Raw genomic sequence first — 18,817 nt, forward strand, 5'->3', positions numbered from 1 at the left:
TCCTTTGATTAGTATTAGATTATTTATTCACAAGAACACCTGAAGAAGCATTCTTAAGGTTTCTTTAATCTGTAGGCTGTTATCCAAGTTGCAGAATGAGGGCAGCTGTCCTTATTTTTTTCATCTAAGAAGCATTATTAATCTAATGGTTGATGCTGAGATCTTGTGGCTACGTGTCACAGCCCCCTAAAGAGAATAATTGGATTTAGATATTTACCTTCAGTAAAGTAGGCTTGGTTATGGGTACATTATTCTCAAGAAAGAAACTTTTCAGAAGAAAATCAATAGTCCCTTTTTCCCCAGCTGAACTTGTATTTTATTATGTAGCAGGCTCTCGTTATGGATGAAGAAGTATTTACCCAGAAGAATCATGAACTGCAGATAATGCAGAATCAGATAAAGACATTATTACAGGAAAATGAAAAACAACTGGAATCTTTAAAGGAGGCTCAAGAAACTCATAGATTACAGGTATTTTTCCTCTGGTACACATTACCTGTATCTGTATTGAACAATTCTTCCATGTATGAATGCATTCATTATTTCAAGATAAGTCCCTAAGACTTTTTTTGGACTTAACTACCTGTCAATCTTATGGGCGTTTTGTTTGAGTTAGAGCTGTATCACTTAATGAGTCGAGTTTATCTACTGGATGAAGCACAATATTGTGATAGTTTGAGTATCATCCTACCTGTGTCACAACCTTCCTGTATAACATGAGGTGAATTATTTACTCTCTCCTTGCTTCCTAAACACATCCCTCTCTCCCCAGATGTGTGTTATTGCTAAGTAGTTTCAAGACAATTAATGAATTAGGATTTTAAAGACCTTCACATATTCTTCTGAATAAAAAAAGAGACTGTAAAGATCCTGTAGGGGGGTTGGTTTGTGATCTTCAAAGTTCCTTCCAATCCAAAGCATTCTGTGACTCGATTCTAAGAGGCTGCTTGGACCCTAAAAGTGCCTGTCTCGATCCTAATCATATTTTGTTATAGCTTTATTAAGGATTAGAGTGTTATTCCCTTTTGACTTTATTAGGCAGAATTTAATCCAAATTTTCTGAACACTTACTATTAAAGAAAACTGAATGACACAATAGAAACACTGCTTACTTTCTTCCTTCTCTAGCTTGCTAGTGAGATTATGATGGGTAGGAAATGTATAACATTTCAAGATCCAGGAGACTGTAAAAAGAATAGTTAACAGCCTCCTGGTGTTACCTGTCATGTCGCTGATAGATAAATTGTCTGACTTTTTAAAAGAGAAAAGCATGGCTAGCTAGTACTCTGCTCCTTATTCTTTTTCTCATTTTTCCTCTTCTTTGCTGATGGCTTGAGGAGAGTCAATGAATGAAAGGTAAGTATACTAGTCATCATCTTTTTCTTTCCTCTGTCACTTTCTGTCACCTCTGGGTGTTTTTTTTGTTTGTTTTGTTTTGTTTTTTGTTTGTTTGTTTGGTTTGGGGTTTTTTTGTTTTGTTTTGTTTGTGTTTGTTTTGTTTAATTTGTTTTGGTTTTGGTTTTGTTGGTTTTGGGTTTGGTTTTTTTTCAACCTGTACACCATAGTCTCAATTGATTACACTGAGATAGTACTTAGATAAATTCTGGAAGATACAAGGTAGGGGTAATGAACAGAAACAGTCACAGTGTAGGTAAAAGATCATGATTGTTTCTGTTTCAGAAACAGAAGAGAAGCCTGAGAACTCTCAGGCACTGTTTTGGTACTTAGTCCGCTAAACTGCCCCTTTTGTTTAAAAACAGATAAAATAGGTAGAATAATGAAAGGCAAACACTTCTGTCAAATATTTAAAGTTGTATTCACAGGAATATGCACCCTAGTGATACATGGTAGAAGAAACTTTAGCAGGTACTAGGTAGTTCTTAACGCTTATACACAGACGTATTTACGTAACAGGTGTTACATGTCCACTGTTGTATATACGCTGTGGGGTTGTATGTACAAGGATACCAGGGATGAAGAGTCCTAAAAACGTTAAATAGTAGCTTCAAGGTGGATCAGTTGGCTCTTACTGCTCCCAAAATCATAAAAAATATGGTAGACCCATTTTCAAGAAGGGGAAAATGGATGACCCGGGGAATTACAGATTGGTCAGTCTCACCTCTGTGCCTGGCAAAATCTTCGAGCAGATTCTCCTGGAAGGCATGCTAAGGCACATGAAAAACAACAAGGTGCTTGGTGACAGCCATCACGGCTTCACTAAGGGGAAATCCTGCCTGACCAATTTGGTGGCCTTCTATGATGGGGCTACAGAACTGATGGACAGGGGTAGAGCAGTTGATGTCATCTACCTGGATTTGTGTAAAGCATTCAACACTGTCCCACATAACATTCTTGTCTGTAAATTGGAGAGATGTCAATTTGATGAATGGACCACTCAGTGGATAAAGAACTGGCTGGATGGCCGCACACGAAAGAGTTGTGGTCAATGGCTCAATGTCCAGCTGGAGACCAGTAACAAGTGGTGTCCCTCAGGAATTGGTGTTGGGACAGGTCTTGTTTGACATTTTTATCAGTGACATGGAGAGTGGGATTGAGTGCGCCCTCAGCAAGTTTGCTGATGACACCAAGCTGTGTGGTTCGGTTGATACGCTGGAGGGAAGGAATGCCATCCAGAGGGACCTTGACATGCTTGTGACGTGGGCTGATGCCAACCTTATGAGGTTTAACCATGACAAGTGCAAGGTCCTACACCTGGGTCGGAGCAATCCCAGGCACAGCTACAGGCTGGGCAGAGAAGAGATTCAGAGCAGCCCTGCAGAGAAGGACTTGGGGGTGTTGGTCGATGAGAAAATGAACATGAGCCAGCTTCAGTGTGCGCTTGCAGCTCAGAAAGCCAACTGTATCCTGTGCTGCATCAAAAGGAGTGTGACCAGCAGGTCGAAGGAGGTGATCCTGCCCCTCTACCTCTGCTCTTGTGAGACCTAACTTGGAGTACTGTGTGCAGTTCTGGTGTCCTCAACACGAAAAGGACATGGAACTGTTGGAACAAGTCCAGAGGAGGGCCACAAGAATGATCAGTGGACTGGAGCACCTCCCATATGAAGACAGGCAGAGAAAGTTGGGGCTGTTCAGTCTGGAGAAGAGAAGGCTGCGTGGATTCCTCATAGCAGCCTTCCAGTACCTGAAGGGGGCCTATGGGGATGCTGGGGAGGGACTCTTCATTAGGGACTGTAGTGATAGGACAAGGGGTAATGGGTTAAAACTTAAATAGGGAAGTTTAGATTGGATATAAGGAGGAAATTCTTTCCTGTTAGGGTGGTGAGGTACTGGAATAGGTTGCCCAAGGAGGTTGTGAATGCTCCATCCCTGGCAGTGTTCAAGGCCAGGTTGAACGAGGCCTTGGGTGATATGGTTTAGAGCAAGGTGTCCCTGCCCATGGCAGAGGGGTGGAACTTGATGATCTTAAGGTCCTTTCCAACCCTAACTATTCTATGATTCTATGATTCATATATCTATACTGCTTCTTATGACATAGGAATATTATGTATTTCAATAAAATGTCAGTTTGCAAGGCATTGTCTGTATATGTTTGGAAGGAACCTCCAGTTTAAGAAAACGAGATATAAAGAATGAATAAAAATGTATTATTCAAAGGAGGAGAGTGCGAAGTATCTTTCATTGAATACTTCTGGTTGACTATCACTAGCTATTCTTCAAGTTTCCTGTTGTTACTAGGCCAGATGTAAAGGTACTTTGAAAAGAACTGAAAGGAAGAGAGGGAGTTGAAAATAAATATAATCCTGACCTTATGGATGAATCAGTTTAGGTAAGATAAGTACTTATGAAAAATGTAAACAGACTGCTGCTGGAGAAGCAGATAGGTAAGTCCTTCCAACTAGTATTATCAACAGTGTTGGGGCTCGGTGGAAGCTAAAAGAAGTAGCCTGGGATGATTTTAATGTTTAATGGAAATAATCTTTGAAGGGGAGCTGCTCAAAGAGGAAGCCTGTATACATGTTTAATTAGACTCAGATCACGTGTTTCATTTGAACATTTTTGTTGATTTCCCATTTTATTTCTCCATAAATACATGTATAAAGTAAGCACATGCTGGTACGTATGTCATCATCTTCCCACTAGATGCCTACATAAACTAATGTGACTTATCTTGGATAGATCTTTCTGGACAAAAATGTGTCTAATATATATCAAAGTTGAGGGGTGTGTGTTAGATTGATGATAATGTGATAGAATTTTCAGTTTGTTGCAAAGTTTACCTGTTCACTGCAGAAGAATTTCAGATCAGTGAGTGATATACAAGATTCATGACCATTGTAAGGAATTTCTAGGTGGTGGATGTGACATAAAGCTCATGATCAGCAACAGCTTTGCTTTGTTTTTTTTTCCATATGAGAATGAGAAAATGGTGGAACAGCAAATGCTTATTGATCAGCTAAAAGAGAAATTGGAGAAATTTACAGATGTGAAAACTTCGGACTTCTCAAGGGCAAGCAGACCATACAGTGTCCCACTCACAAAGAGTCTGCTACATTCTCTTCAGCCACCTTCAGGGACAGAGAGCCAAAAGGTAAGGTCTATCTGAATGTTACTTTTTTTTCCATTTACTTTGCAATGGTTATAGTTCTGTAGTTAGAATTGACATGACAATTTATGGTGGCTTTCTCACATGATGTTTAGCTTCCCACTGAAGACTCTGAAAAATTATTTTTTAATGCCTTGCAACATATGCTGTGCCACAGTTGTCCAAAATTTTTGGGCTTAAAATTATTACATGTGCTAAAGCTGGAGCCTTTTTTGGTGTTTTCCTTCAGATTTTGAGCATGACAGAAAATGAATTATTCTTACTGATCATAGAACTGTAGAATCATAGAATAGTTAGGGTTGGAAAGCACCTAAAGATCATATAGTTCCAACCCCCCTGCCATGGGCAGGGACATCTCCCACTAAACCAAGTCACCTAAGGCTCTATCCTGCCTGTCCTTGAACACTTACAGGGATGGAGCATTCACAGCTGTCGACGCAGGAGTCACGGACAACGCAGGGATGATCAATGTGATCAACGAATGCCAATTTATCATGAAGCTTTAACTCCTTATATACAATTTCTTACAGGCACTTACAGTGATTTGGCATATTATGATTGGATACATGTCTTGAAGACCCTTAGCGACTAACACATAATTGGTTAAGCACAGGTGTGAGAACTTCACCTCGAAAGCTTGCCAACAGCCCACAGTTCTCGTAACTCTGAATTACAGCTTCTTCTTACCTTGCTTGCTTAAGCTTCCTCAGGCCTCTCATGGCCTTGCTGTATCTTTCAGGATTACTCACAGTTTATGTACCAGTTATCCATTCTCCTGTGAGAACACTTGTCTCCACACACAGCTTCCCTGGGCAACCTATTCCAGTGCCTCACCACCCTCACAGTAAAGAACTTCCTCCTTATATCCAATCTAAACTTCCCCTGTGTAAGCTTGAACCCATTACCCCTTGTCCTATCACTATAGTCGCTAATGAAGGTCCCTCTACGGCATCCTTATAAGCCCCCTTCAGATACTGGAAGGCTGCTATGAGGTCTCCACACAGCCTTCTCTTCTCCAGGCTGAACAGCCCCAACTTTCTCTGCCTATCTTTATATGGGAGGTGCTCCAGTCCCCTGACCATCCTCGTGGCCCTCCTCATATATTACAGTAGATAATGAGTTGCTAATAGTGCCTTCCTTCACATTTGGAACAAGTGCTCTAAGCAAAACCTTTTGTTACAAAGCTACCCAGAGGTATTACAGAAAACCTCTGTAATTTTGCTTACAAGCTCAAGTGATGACAGACTTTTAAACTGAGTTTTTGTTTTGTGTGTGTTTTTTTTTTGTTTGTTTGTTTAATATCAGTAAAGAATTGATAAACTGTTGCAAGTGTTTTTACCTGTCACTTTGTGTGTGCTCTTGACAGGTGTATACAAGCTCCCCTGCCTTCTCCCTGGCCCGGGTAATGGCAAAATTCCGTGCTCGCAGCCAGATGACACTGAGCCACATAGAAGATCAGGATAAAGTCCTTCACTGTCATCTCTCTGACCAAAGTGATGAAGAGGATGAAAATACAGGCAGCAAAAAGAAAACCTCATTTAAGTAATTTTTTTATATTCTTTTTTTTTGTTGTTATAGACAAATGTATAACAAAAGTAGTATTACTCCCTAATCCTGCCATAATTTAACATCGTTTGTGATCTTTTTATGGTAAATTTAGGGGACCAACAGGGCATCTTTAAACTATTTTTTAAACTAAAATAAGTTTAATAAACATCTTTTTTGTGATTTAACAAAGATTGCATAATCTTGGTTTGAGGGCTAGAATCTATGGTAGAGATCAGGGCAGATGGGGAAGTGGAGAGTAGATGAGAGAGAAGGTACAAATGCTTATGTGAATTTGGGATTCTTCTCTGTTACAATGACATACTTGGAAGCTCTAAAAAAAAATACTCCCTGCATGTTTGGAATATAGCATGTTTTTCATTCTTCCCTAGGCATTCCATAAACCGAACATGGACACGAAAACAGGCTTCTTTGTGTTTTCTTCCTGATCTAAGTGACATGAAGTGTCAGGTAGACAAGTCTTGTTTATCCAACAAATCTGCTCTACACAGTGACACAACCACAGGTAAAATGGAAGTCATGAGAGCAAATCTGACTGTGTCAGAATACACAAGAATGTCTTCAGCATACATAATTATTTTTCCCAGCAAAATACGTGTATTTGATACAGGTATTTTTTTTGTTAATAGATCAGTCTGGGCTTTGAGATTCTCTGCTTCTTTTTCCCCTTTCTGAAACTCATATTAGTGTCCTTAATGTTTAAGTAATACTTATTAGCTAGAAAACATACATCAAAAGCTGTTTAGATACGAATCTTCAGCACTGCTTCAATAAAAGAAAATAGATGCTATTATCAGAGATGGACTGAAATGGTTTTAGGAATATTTTTCCTCCCACTTAGGGTCTTGAAACACTAGTGCATACCATTCTTTCTTTTACTGTTTGCATGGCAGGGAAAAGATTCCTTGTGCTATTCTCTCTTTTTGGTTCTTTTATTTCATGTGGCCGAATTCCACACACACAGTGCAGGGCACTATATTTTGGATACAGAGCATATTCCAGATTTTTTATCACTATATTGCTCTGTTTTCTTTCAAGGTGAAGAGATTGACAGCCTCCAAAAAAGTCACGTTTTTAACATGCAGAAGTTAAAGAGTTCAGAGTTGAGATTCACTGAGGCTGAGCAAAAAATAAGAGAACTTGCACTTAATATCAAAATGAAAGAGGAACTTATTAAGGAATTAGCAAGAACAGGTAAGTAGCTACTGTAGGAAAAATAAGAATGAAGAAGTTCAGGAAAAAAAGAGAAACCACAAAACTTTGGTAGTCCTGTTTTAGTTTTTATGTAATTATCTTATGCAAGAATACTTTTAATAAAGGTTCATAACTTTCATTAATTATTTGCTATGATTGCACTGAAGGCTGCAAATTTTGATTACAGTCAACTCTGCTATGATACACAAATGAAATTGTTATTTTTTTTTGTGCTTGGCTGATTTTTGCTTTTATCCACCAATCATCTATTTTTTTATGTATGCTTAGTGCTACTGATCTGTTTGTGGACATGTATTTGTCACATGGTGTCTGGGATAGGAGAGAAGATACATCACTGTGCTGCGAATGTAAACATTCCCAGCGCTGCAGTAGAGAAGCAGGAGTCAGAAGTGGATGAGGGAAAAGGTCAGTGTCCCTGTTAGCCTACACCCTTATACATCTGTCCTGGTATGTATATACCTATATGCCTGCCAGAAACTAGCCTTATTATGACTGTAAGGGTCTTTTTGCTCAGCCCCTTCAATCACACTCTTCTCCTGTGCATACCTTCTCTTGAGGTTGTCTTTTGGCACTGAGAAAGATTGTGTGCCCGGCCCCCCCCCCCCAATAGTACTGTGGAAAGATAACACAAACAGGGCAAGTAAGAGGGCAGAAACACAATCCAAAGCTGTTTACTAATTATTAAGAGGATAGCTGAGTAACAAATAAACAGCATATTCTTCTGGAAAAAGCATAATTTATGAATCACGTGAGAGCTGTTTTCACAAAAAACTACAGTAGGAGGAAGAATTTCACTTTATTTGGCATTAAGGTGTCACTTTATTTGGTGACAAATGGTGACTCATAAAGAACTCAGTTTTAAGACTCTTTCCTTTATTTCAGAGTTATAAAGGAACTGTATGTTCCTTTAAGGTTGGAAATTATCTCAGAAATTATTGGTTTAGCCAGAATAAAGTAAGTAAGTAATACAACTACAGACTTAAGTATCACGTTTCAACTGATTATCCTGATGTTTTTAAACCATCTTGATATGATGTCTTTAAGGTAAGGATGCTCAGTCTGTAAGCAGGCAATGTTCTTTGAAGATAACTAAACTGGAACAAGAATCTGAGCAGGCCAAACTGGAACTGGCTGAAACGCAAAAGCAGCTTCAGGAGCTGGAGAGTAATAAGGAGCTGAGAGACACTCCTGAGAAAACAAAGTTACAAAAGGAATTCCGGAAGAAGATGGATGCAGCTAAGTTGAAAGTGCAGGTATGTCTGATCCAACCATTAAGGTTTGCAAATCCCTGCCTTGCTATCACTTTTGAAACTTAACACTCTGCTTGTAAAACTCTCACCAGTTTTACACACTGGAAGCTGATTGAAGTAGATAATGAGAAACTTAATACTATTATACACAGAATGCTATTTATGTTATCCACATATGTGGTTAGATACAGTATTTTCTTGATAGATAAGAAACCAAGAAAAAAGTGGGTAATATGAGATGCTCGTACACCATTGTGTGTAGGTACCACAAAATAACCTATACATGGAGACTATCACAAGGTTCTTACCTGCCATAAATAAAATCAAAGTTTTATGAAAGTACCGTATGAATTCCATCTCTAAGCAAATCACTGTGATGGTTTGCAAGACCAGGCCTAATACAGTCATCTTATATGGCACTGACCTTCTATTTTTAAGTTTTGTTATACCTAAGCTTAAGTTCTATGTATGGCCAGCTTAGGTATTCTGTGCTGCTTGGTCCTAGAATGGTGGGTTAGACAAACCCTATAAAGAAAGAGGTAGTTGGCTTATTGACTGGAGCTCAGGACCAGCATTCTGGCACCATTGTTTCTGCACATTTCCCACACCTCTGAGTTGTATTAGATTTTACTATTTCCATAGTATTGCCAGGCATGAACTGTATCTTTACCTTACCTTCTCATGTTGCTTGAGGTTAATTCTGGCTGTGCCAACTTTACCACATAGCTCAGAAACCAGAGAAATAGTGAATGATTGTTTGCACATAGGTTAGTAAGTCTTACTGACTCATAGGAATTTAGTTAAATAAAGAATGAAGTTGTGAGTAATATTGCACTTTTTCTACTATTAAGCTGAAATTTGTCATGAACTTTCAGGTCTTACAGAAGATGCAGGAAGACACTAAGAATTTGGCTTCGTTATCTAACCAAAGTGAAAGACAGGCAACAGAACTTGAGCAGAATGTGGCTCAGATGAAGCATCAGCAGACCCAGCTACAGAAGAGGTTGTGTGAGGAGAGTGAAAAAAAGAAGCAACTAGAAGCAGAGATTCAGCGGGACCAGCAACAAGTTAAAGTAGGATTCTTCCTGGTTCTTTGTCACAAAGAATGAGATGTGCCAGTTTTGACATTGCTTCCCTGAAGTCAATAAACTATACTGCTAGGCTTTCCAGTTTTAAGTAGCTACTTTCTTGACAAATGCACTTAAGAAATCGCTATAAACACTTAAACGGAAATCTTCAGTTTGCCTTTCTTTTCAGCTTTTTATTATTTATTACATGATATCTAGCTCTAAATTGCAATTTTACATGGAAATTTAGGGTCAGTATTTCAGATTATATACTTGTGTGGACTCTGACATTAAACACACTTTAAAAACAGACTAAGGCAGGAATAATGGGGCTTTGCTTTTCTTTATAGGAGCTTCAGCTAAAGATGGAGCAACAACAGAAGATCCTTCAACTTAAGGATAAAGAGATTGCTGCGTTTAAAAAGAAGAAAAATGATTCAGTGGAAACTTCACAGAAGCTACAGGTAGCTAATCTATTCCAAATCTGTGTAGGCCCTGAAAAAAACCCCAAACATTCTTTGTTCATCCCTAGTCATCTTTGTAAAGTATTCAGAAGAAGGGTATTCAATCATAGTTTGTCCTTTTTTTTTTGCTATAGCAAAAATTGGGAGTATAGTCTAGCAACTCTTTTACTCTTTTTGAATGAAGGAGAAGCTCTAATGTCTTTTCTTTCTCTGATTTGTCAAATATGCTGATTCAAAGACCTAAGAATTCAACAAATTTGTTTGTCTGGTAGGTTTGAGGGCGATCCTGATGAGCTCCATTAGAAATGTTCCATGGTTTGTTTAGGTTTTTTTATTTTCTCCTCTGACATACATGACAGAGGTCTATAGTTCTGGTAGTTCCTAACAGGATTAGAAAAATGTGTCTTGTGCATAATTTCATATGTGGACACTGGAACATGGTAGTTTCACGAGTTATCCAAAGTCTTTAAAGGTGAAAAGAAATTTAAGAAGTTAAATAAAGGCAACATTTTAGCCATACCAGGGACATATTCACTGATAAACTGTGGCTTGAGAATAAATTTATAACTGAGTGTGCTAGCAGAATCGGAGCTCTCATTTGCTGCCTTTCTTTCAATATCATAATTGCTTGTCATCATGTTTTTCCACAAATAGCTGGTCTTTGGTGTCTATAATGTAGTGAAGATGGGCTAACTGAATTCTTGTGATACCTTTCAAACCTAATTGCTGTGATTATGTGAAAGACATCTATTTATATAACTGTTCTTAGAAAAAGAATACATTTCATTAAAGACATGTGATACAAATTTGTTTATATGAGATGTAGCAATGTAGCATTTTTCATCCTCTTTTTAAGTCAGTCCAATTTCTATATTATTCTGAATCAAGACTGTTGCAGAATTAATGTTAACATTAGAAATGTAAATTTCTTCAGCAGTTCTATCAGTTATTCTGAAAAAGTTAAAACATAATCACCAAATTCTGACTCCAGAAGTCCTGGTTAATGTTCTCTGTATCTCCAATTAAACTAGAAATTAGAAGAGCAAAAGAAATGTCTGGATGAAGAAATTGAAAGAATTCTCCAACAGCACCAACAGTTAGCAGAACTAGAAGAAGATTTAAAGAAAAGAGAAGCCATTGTAGCCAAAAAAGAAGCATTACTGCAAGAGAAAAGCCACCTGGAAATGAAGAAACTGAGATCTAGCCAGGTGGTATAATAAAACCCATAAAACTCATGACAGTTATAGTGCTAACTGAAAGAATGGTGGGGGGAAGCCAGAAAGATAGCAGAGGAGGCTCAAGCCATGTGACCTGTGTCTCTGCTGTGAAATTATTCTGTAGTTTGAGCAGCTCAACATCTAAAATGTGAATAACATGGCATAATTATTATTCTCATTCTCTCCCCAAAATTCCAACAACAAAACAAAATTCCAACAACAAAACAGAACTGCGTTCTGTTATTGCACAGCATTAAAAAAATATGACATCTAAAAATGACTCAGTTCTTTTGCAAACTGGAGAACATGACAGTGAAACATTTTGTACTATTTATTTTGTGAATAGAAATTGATTTTGTGAATAGAAATTGAGGTATCATTGTCACTTATAAAGACTAGTCCCTTGAATTTTTAGTATGCAGACAACTGCACATTGTTTCTGTTTTCTTTCATCTTTTGAGTAAATAGTAAATTTTATGGTACCTGTCTACTCAAAATGGTCTTATGGTACCTGTCTCATTACAAGAAGCAGGTAAGTCTTTAATTGCAGAATGTGACAGTCTCACCTACAATTTTCTTACTGGAAGGAATATCTCAGTTCTGTATCTGTGGTTGCTGTGGGTTTTTTTTAGGCTTTAAACAAAGATAGTATGAAATTGTCTACTCGCTTAAGTATGCTGGATCAGGAACTGTGTGATAAAGGTATGCAGCTTCAGGGCAGCACCACTGAAGATAAGACACACATTTTGGAAAAAATTCAAGTTCTCCAGACAGAAAGAGATCAGCTGCTCAAAAGAAGAAAGAGTGTGGATGAGAAACTGAAAGATGGTAAAGTGTTGTCAACTGAGGTAAGTAAGCACCTCTGAGATCTCTGAGATAAATACTGGGTTTAGATAGCGTTGTGTAACAGAGCATTCTAATCAGAACCTAAAATGTCTCCAATTATTAGGTAAGCTTGAACCAAGGAACTGAGGTTGGGTACTTATGTAAATTGCAACATTAAAATACTGCCGTGATAGCACCACTTATGTACAAAGTTTATGGTCAGAGGGACCTAATTCAGCTAGTTCCTTGACAAATTCCAACGGCCTAAGGATCATATAATGAGGAATAAGGGAACTAGAAATTCATTGTTTTATCATAGGCAGATATTTTAATGTTAGGACACAGAACAAGGCAATGTACTTGCATAGAATCATAAAACCACAGAATAGTTAGGGTTGGAAAGGACCTTATCATCTAGTTCCAACCACCCTGCCATGGGCAGGGACACCTCACTCTAAACCATGTCACCCAAGGCTCTGTCCAACATGGCCTTTAACACCACCAGGGATGGAGCATTCACAACTTCGTTGGGCAACCCATTCCAGTGCCTCACCACACCAACAGTAAAGAACTTCTTCCTTATATCCAATCTAAACTTCCCTATTTAAGTTTTAACCTGTTACCCGTTGTCCTATCACTACAGTCCCTAATGAAGAGTCCATCCCCAGAATCCCTATAGCCCCCTTCAGATACTGGAAGGCTGCTATGAGGTCTCCATGCAGCCTTCTCTTCTCCAGGCTGAACAGCCCCAACTTTCTCAGCCTGTCTTCATATGCGAGGTGCTCCAGTCCCCTGATCGTCCTCGTGGCCCTCCTCTGGACTTGTTCCAACAGTTCCACGTCCTTTTTATGTTGAGGACACCAGAACTGCACACAATACTCCAAGTTAGGTCTCACAAGAGCAGAGGTAGAGGGGCAGGATCACCTCCTTCGACCTGCTGGTCACACTCCTTTTGATGCAGCCCAGGATACAGTTGGTGTTCTGGGCTGCGAGCACACACTGCCAGCTCATGTTCTTTTTCTCATTGACCAACACCCCCAAGTCCTTCTCCACAGGGCTTCTCTGAATCTCTTCTCTGCCCAACCTGTAGTTGTGCCTGGGATTGCTCCGACCCAGATGTAGGACCTTGCACTTGTCATGGTTAAACCTCATAAGGTTGGCATCAGCCCACCTCACAAGCATGTCAAGGTCCCTCTGGATGGCATTCCTTCCCTCCAGAGCAGCAATGCCCCTTGATTATGAAAAAGCAAACTTCACCTGAAAGCCTCCGTATTTTTGAAGCAAAAATAAGTCTTACTTTCCGAGTGGCCCACACTTGAATTGACCAGTGTAGTTACACTGCAGATATAATAAATTCATATCAAGTATGTAGATTATTTTTAGGTCTTGAGCAGCAGTACAGGCATATGGCTAAAGTGATAATGTGCTGGAAAGAACCCTATTTGCTTTACTCCTCAAAATCTCATGCAGTGCTTCAGGCCATGCAATTCTGCCACTTCCCTACAAAAGCTATATTCACCAAATTCCTTATTGACCTGATTCATTCATTAATCCAGCAGAAAACAAGCACAACCAGAAAAGAAATAATAGCAGAAGTTAAACTGTGGGGAGGATGAGGAAAGGATAAAAAGGGAAACATGACCTCTGTTTTTGTATTCAACCATTCAGTTGGTTCAGTATCATGGTAGGGGTACTATAGCAGCTGTTCCAGATTCCTACTCTACCTCTTATATTCCCCATCCCATTCTCTGTACTACTACTAGTTTATCTTGCCCTTCAGTTTAATTTCACTCTTGGGAATGAAATTAAAGATGTCTTATGTATAGAAAGAATAATTCTGCACTTTTTTCTTTAAATAAAAAAAAGCTCTTATGTGTTTCTCTGTAGGAAGAACATGTCCTTTTTCAGCTGGAAGAAGGAATTGAAGCCTTGGAGGCTGCTATTGATTATAAGAATGAATGTATTCAGAATCGCCAGCACTTGCTTAAGTCATCTTCTCAGATTCTTTCACAAAGTGAGAATAATGTAATAGGAAAGCTAGTTTCCCTTTCTGCTGCTGAGCTCAGAGCTATCATCTTCAAATATTTCAATAAGGTTTGTTTTGGCTAATGACTAATATTTTATCCTATTTTCTGTTACTGTTCTAGATAATGAAATGAAATGGTGTCAAGAAATCAAAGTAAATTTAACAAGCTTTTAGTGAAAATCTCTTCAGGTTACATAGCTCTGCTATGAATTAAGATATTTTTAATTTTTACATTAACCTACATAGGATACTTGTGTGTTAACTTTGTATGTTCTGGTTCGAGTCATTACTTTGAAACGTACTGCAAATCTAGATTTTTTTTTTTCCCTAAATCCCATATAAACTACTTTTGCACACACTGCCTGCAGTGTCTACAGCCACACACTGAAGATTCATACTAACATCTGGAAACAAAAATGAAATGTATTAAGACACAGTGTGTCTTTGTGATCTTGGGTAAAACTTGTGACATTTTGTGAACAAGCTGTCTATGGGATGCAATTTAATCTTTCCAGAATCAGGAAAACACTGTTGTTTCAATTTAAATTCTCCACAGAATATTAAAAAAAATCCACTAGTCCATGTGATCAGAATGTACAGAGCTCATTCATGAAGTGTGAACTCATAGCAGTAGGCAAGTTTGTATTCCACAAGCTTACAGCTTGTAAGAAACCATTGCTTTTGTATGCTTTATTAGGCAGAAGGGTAAAACCCATTATTAAAATAGTTTAATAAATCAAAATAAGTGTATTTCTTTCTTAGATTGTTGGCCTACGTGAATCTGAACGAAGATTACAACTGCAGATTGAAGAAAAGGAAATGAAAGTCAGAGACCAGGAAAACTTAATACGTGAGTTAGAATCTGCAGTTGACCATGTGAAGTTGCAGTGTGACAGGCAGCTGACCCTACAACACAAAGAACATGAAAAAAAACTACAGTTGATACTGCATCATTTCAAAGGTATTTGTTTCCTGCGGGTTATTGCTCAGTAAGTATTATCTTCAGTCACTACTGACAAATACTATATTCCAGCTGAAAAGAAAAAAAAATGTTCAGAGGTATATTTTGGCTGTCACTAATTCTGATGTTGTGCAGGTTGCTGAGGAACAGGGACATAGTGTCTCTATGTGTGTAAAACAGAGCATTTTCTTAAAGCGGTATCAGACTTGTGCTTTTATATTGAATTTGGAATATTGGAAAGTTTAAAGATACTGGTCCTGCTGATTTTGATCTTCTAAATATTCCTGTTAAAACTGACAAGTGGGGTTGGCATGGCCTTTTTGGTCCTGTGTTGTACTAGTTAAAATGTACACATTGCAAGCAAAGCGTCAGCAAGATCACAGACTCATAGAATAGTTACGGTCGGAAAGCACCTTAAGATCATCTAGTTCCAACCCCCCTGCCATGGGCAGGGACACCTCCCACTAAACCATGTCACCCAAGGCTCTATCCAGCCTGGCCTTGAACACCACCGGGGATGGAGCATTTACCACTTCTTGGGCAACCTGTTACAGTGCCTCACCACCTCCACAGTATAGAACTTCTTCTTTATATTTAACCTAAATTTCCTGTTTAAGTTTGAGCCCGTTACCCCTTGTCCTATCACTACAGTCCCTGATGAAGAGAAGATGCAAGACATATTCTGTCTAGTTAGGCATCTTGTTTTTTTGGCACAGGTATTTGGTTCTTAAAGTAGTTTTACTTGTCCTAGATCAAGATAGTGAAGGTATGTCAGAAACTTTGAAAGCATATGAAGTAAAAGTCCAGCAACTGGAAAAAGACTTATTCTTCTATAAGAAAACAAGCAGAGAATTGAAGAAGAAGTTGAAGGGCCTAACTGGAGAGTCATCCCATCAATTATGGGCAGCCACTAAGTGTAAGTGCACTATGTTAAAATATTTATGCAATTGTCAATAGACCATTTGATGGGTGATCAGCACATAGAAGTATATCAGACAGACATGAAAGTCATATTTGTACTGACCTAACTCCAGGAAGATAGTACACCTCTCCCCCAGTTTCAAATGAGAGACAACACTGGTTTATAGCTGTAATAGTGGTTTAATTTCTGTTTTCTATGGATTCTAACATAATTTCAGAATCTACAACCTCAGACTGTTGTGGTTAAGATAAAGGAATTTTACTATCAGAAATAGTCTGAATGATGTTGTAACTAACAGCTTTGCCATATGCCATGCTTTTAGATAGGTTGCTACCAGCATACAATTTTATAAAAGTTATTTAATGGAAAGTTGAAGAATTCCACACTTTCAGTTACTAACTTACTTTTGTTTCTTGTTAAGGCTAAAACAGAGGATTTACACACTTGTAAGAAAAAAGAAGAGCTTCCTAATGTGATTCTGTGCTTTGACATAAAAACCCCTAACAAACAGAAAAAAAGAAATGCACACACAGAAAAAGACCTAAACAAAACACCAACAACTAACTGCTACTATAAGATTTTAATTGTTTCATGTCCTACTTGCCAGAATTCAAACCTTCAATAGACCGTATCAGTGGGAGGTAAAAAGAAGGTTCTATTTCTGTCACTATTTTAGTTGTCTGACACCTTGCAATGCCACTATCAATATCTAACACACACAATACAGCCTTCTTGGCCCTATGTTTCTTCTTAAGGCTCAGCATGACTGGTTCTTCCCCCTAGCAGATGCTTCCATTTATTTCCACCTGGGCAGTGTCATGCCTTCCTAACACACAGACACTGATCATATACCTGTTGCTCCCAGAGCAAATTAAGGCACAGCTCTTGCCCTCTGAGCAGGATAATGAGCCAACACCTTCATTACTGTCATGGTTTAAACCCAGCCAGTAACTCCGAACAACACAGCTGTCCACTCATTGTCGTGGTTTAAGCCCAGCCGGCAACCCAGAAAACCATGAAGCTGTTTGGTCACTCCCCTCCACCTTCCTCCCCACACTCTGGGAGGGATGAGGAGGAGAATCAAAAGAATGTAACTCCTATGGGTTGACATAAGAACAGTCCAGTAACTAAGGTATAACACAAACCCACTACTGCTATCACCAGTAATAATAAGGGAAATAACAAGGGGAGAGAGTACAACTGCTCAGCACCTGCTGGCCAATACCCAGCCTGACCCGAGCAGTGATCTAACCCTTCTGGGTTAACTGCACCCAGCTTACATACCTGGCATGACGTGCCGTGGTATGGAATACCTCTTTAGCTAGTTTGGGTCAGGTGGAGTAGAATCGAAAGAATGTAAACCCCACGGATTGAGATAAGAACAGCCCAGTAACTAAGGTATAACACAAAACCGCTACTGCTACCACCAATGATAATAATGATAAGGGGAATAACACAGTCAACCTATGAACGTGAATATTCTAGAGGCTGATTATAAATTAGTGTCAGAAAGACTACTGTGAGTCTCATATACAAAGCAGTACGTAGTTCAGGACATATACCTGTGTGCAGAAATACCCATCCTAGCAAAATTATAGCAAGAAGATCCCTCTGAATTTCCAGCTTTTCGCATGTGGATGTTTATAAGTTTTACTAGAAAACCTCCATGGTTAGTTATTTTGCTTCTGAATACATTCTGAGGCATGCTGCAACACAATGCAATAAAAGCACTTCAGAATTTGTTGCTGTGCTTTAAAATAGTAAAAGCCTTGTGTGTACATTACAGTCAAATTTGCAGAATGTGTTGTGCATGTTGTGCTAATGTAATTTCTGCCTGTTTTTCAATAAATTAATAATTTCACATTTGACTGTCATGGTTCAGTTGTATTAAGACTGCCTATCAGGATACATAACAAGTTAGAATAGTGAGGCTTTTATTACCAGTACCTTGTCAGAGGAGAGTTACTAGCTTATACTTCTGATGCCTTTATAGATGACAAACATTTTAACAGAAATGACAAAATGTCCTTCTTTTACCATGTTCACTCTACAAGTTTTTGATGCTGTAAAACTGTATTGACTAATATTTCTTGCTGGTAAGCACCCAGAAGAGTTATAGGTTCTAACTATTTACCTCCTGATAAATTTAATTTTAGATAACAGTGCTGATGACAAAGCATCTGGCCAAGATGAAGCAGAAGTTGCTTCTGAAGAATTCAAGTCAACACTTAACCCTGAAACCAACAGTCAACCAGGGAAAATAAAAGCAACAGATAGAAGTATTTTAAGAGCACAGCAGAATTTACACAACCTTGGAAAAGAAGTTTCAGAATTTGGGTGCAACAAAGAATGCTTGTCAGGCACTAGTGATGACAAAATAGGAACAGGTGAAGCTCAGCCTTTAAAATCATGTCCTCACCTACCTTCTGTCACCCAGAGAAGAGAGACCATAACACAGTTTCAAAGAGTAACTCCAGTAAAGCTATCTCGCCGAGAGCTACGTCATATTCCTCCCTCTGAACTACCTTTGAGACGTTCAAGCCTTGGAGTTGGTGTCAGTCTTATTGCTGCAGATTCCATCGAAATAGACAAAAAGTCCAGTGTTTCTGAGTAGATTGCAAAATATTTCATTCTAAACCACTTAACATGTGAAATGATTGTTTCTTTCATAATTATACCTAGTTATTACTTATTGTTTAGCTGGGCTGTGAAATAAAGATGAGGATCTTGTTTGATTGTT

The 18,817-nt window shown here is 38.6% G+C and overlaps 1 protein-coding gene across 1 annotated transcript in view; it reads left to right on the forward strand.

The window, feature by feature from the left end:
* KIF27 (kinesin family member 27) overlaps positions 1–18,817 on the forward strand; it is a 28,337-nt gene extending 9,520 nt beyond the window's left edge. Inside the window, exons 5-18 of the mRNA XM_061343905.1 lie at positions 328–471; positions 4,376–4,549; positions 5,931–6,106; positions 6,502–6,635; positions 7,169–7,324; positions 8,390–8,598; positions 9,471–9,668; positions 10,013–10,126; positions 11,158–11,334; positions 11,976–12,191; positions 14,056–14,262; positions 14,957–15,155; positions 15,907–16,071; positions 18,234–18,817. Coding sequence (XP_061199889.1) covers positions 328–471; positions 4,376–4,549; positions 5,931–6,106; positions 6,502–6,635; positions 7,169–7,324; positions 8,390–8,598; positions 9,471–9,668; positions 10,013–10,126; positions 11,158–11,334; positions 11,976–12,191; positions 14,056–14,262; positions 14,957–15,155; positions 15,907–16,071; positions 18,234–18,691 — 2,727 coding nt within the window. The 3' untranslated portion in view covers positions 18,692–18,817. The remainder of the gene's footprint in view (positions 1–327; positions 472–4,375; positions 4,550–5,930; positions 6,107–6,501; positions 6,636–7,168; positions 7,325–8,389; positions 8,599–9,470; positions 9,669–10,012; positions 10,127–11,157; positions 11,335–11,975; positions 12,192–14,055; positions 14,263–14,956; positions 15,156–15,906; positions 16,072–18,233) is intronic.

The sequence above is a fragment of the Neopsephotus bourkii genome, unplaced genomic scaffold, assembly GCF_033783945.1.
Source record: "Neopsephotus bourkii isolate Nb327-2 ecotype Australia unplaced genomic scaffold, CSIRO-AGI_Nbou_v1 NB_1831, whole genome shotgun sequence".
Lineage (NCBI taxonomy): Eukaryota > Metazoa > Chordata > Aves > Psittaciformes > Psittacidae > Neopsephotus > Neopsephotus bourkii.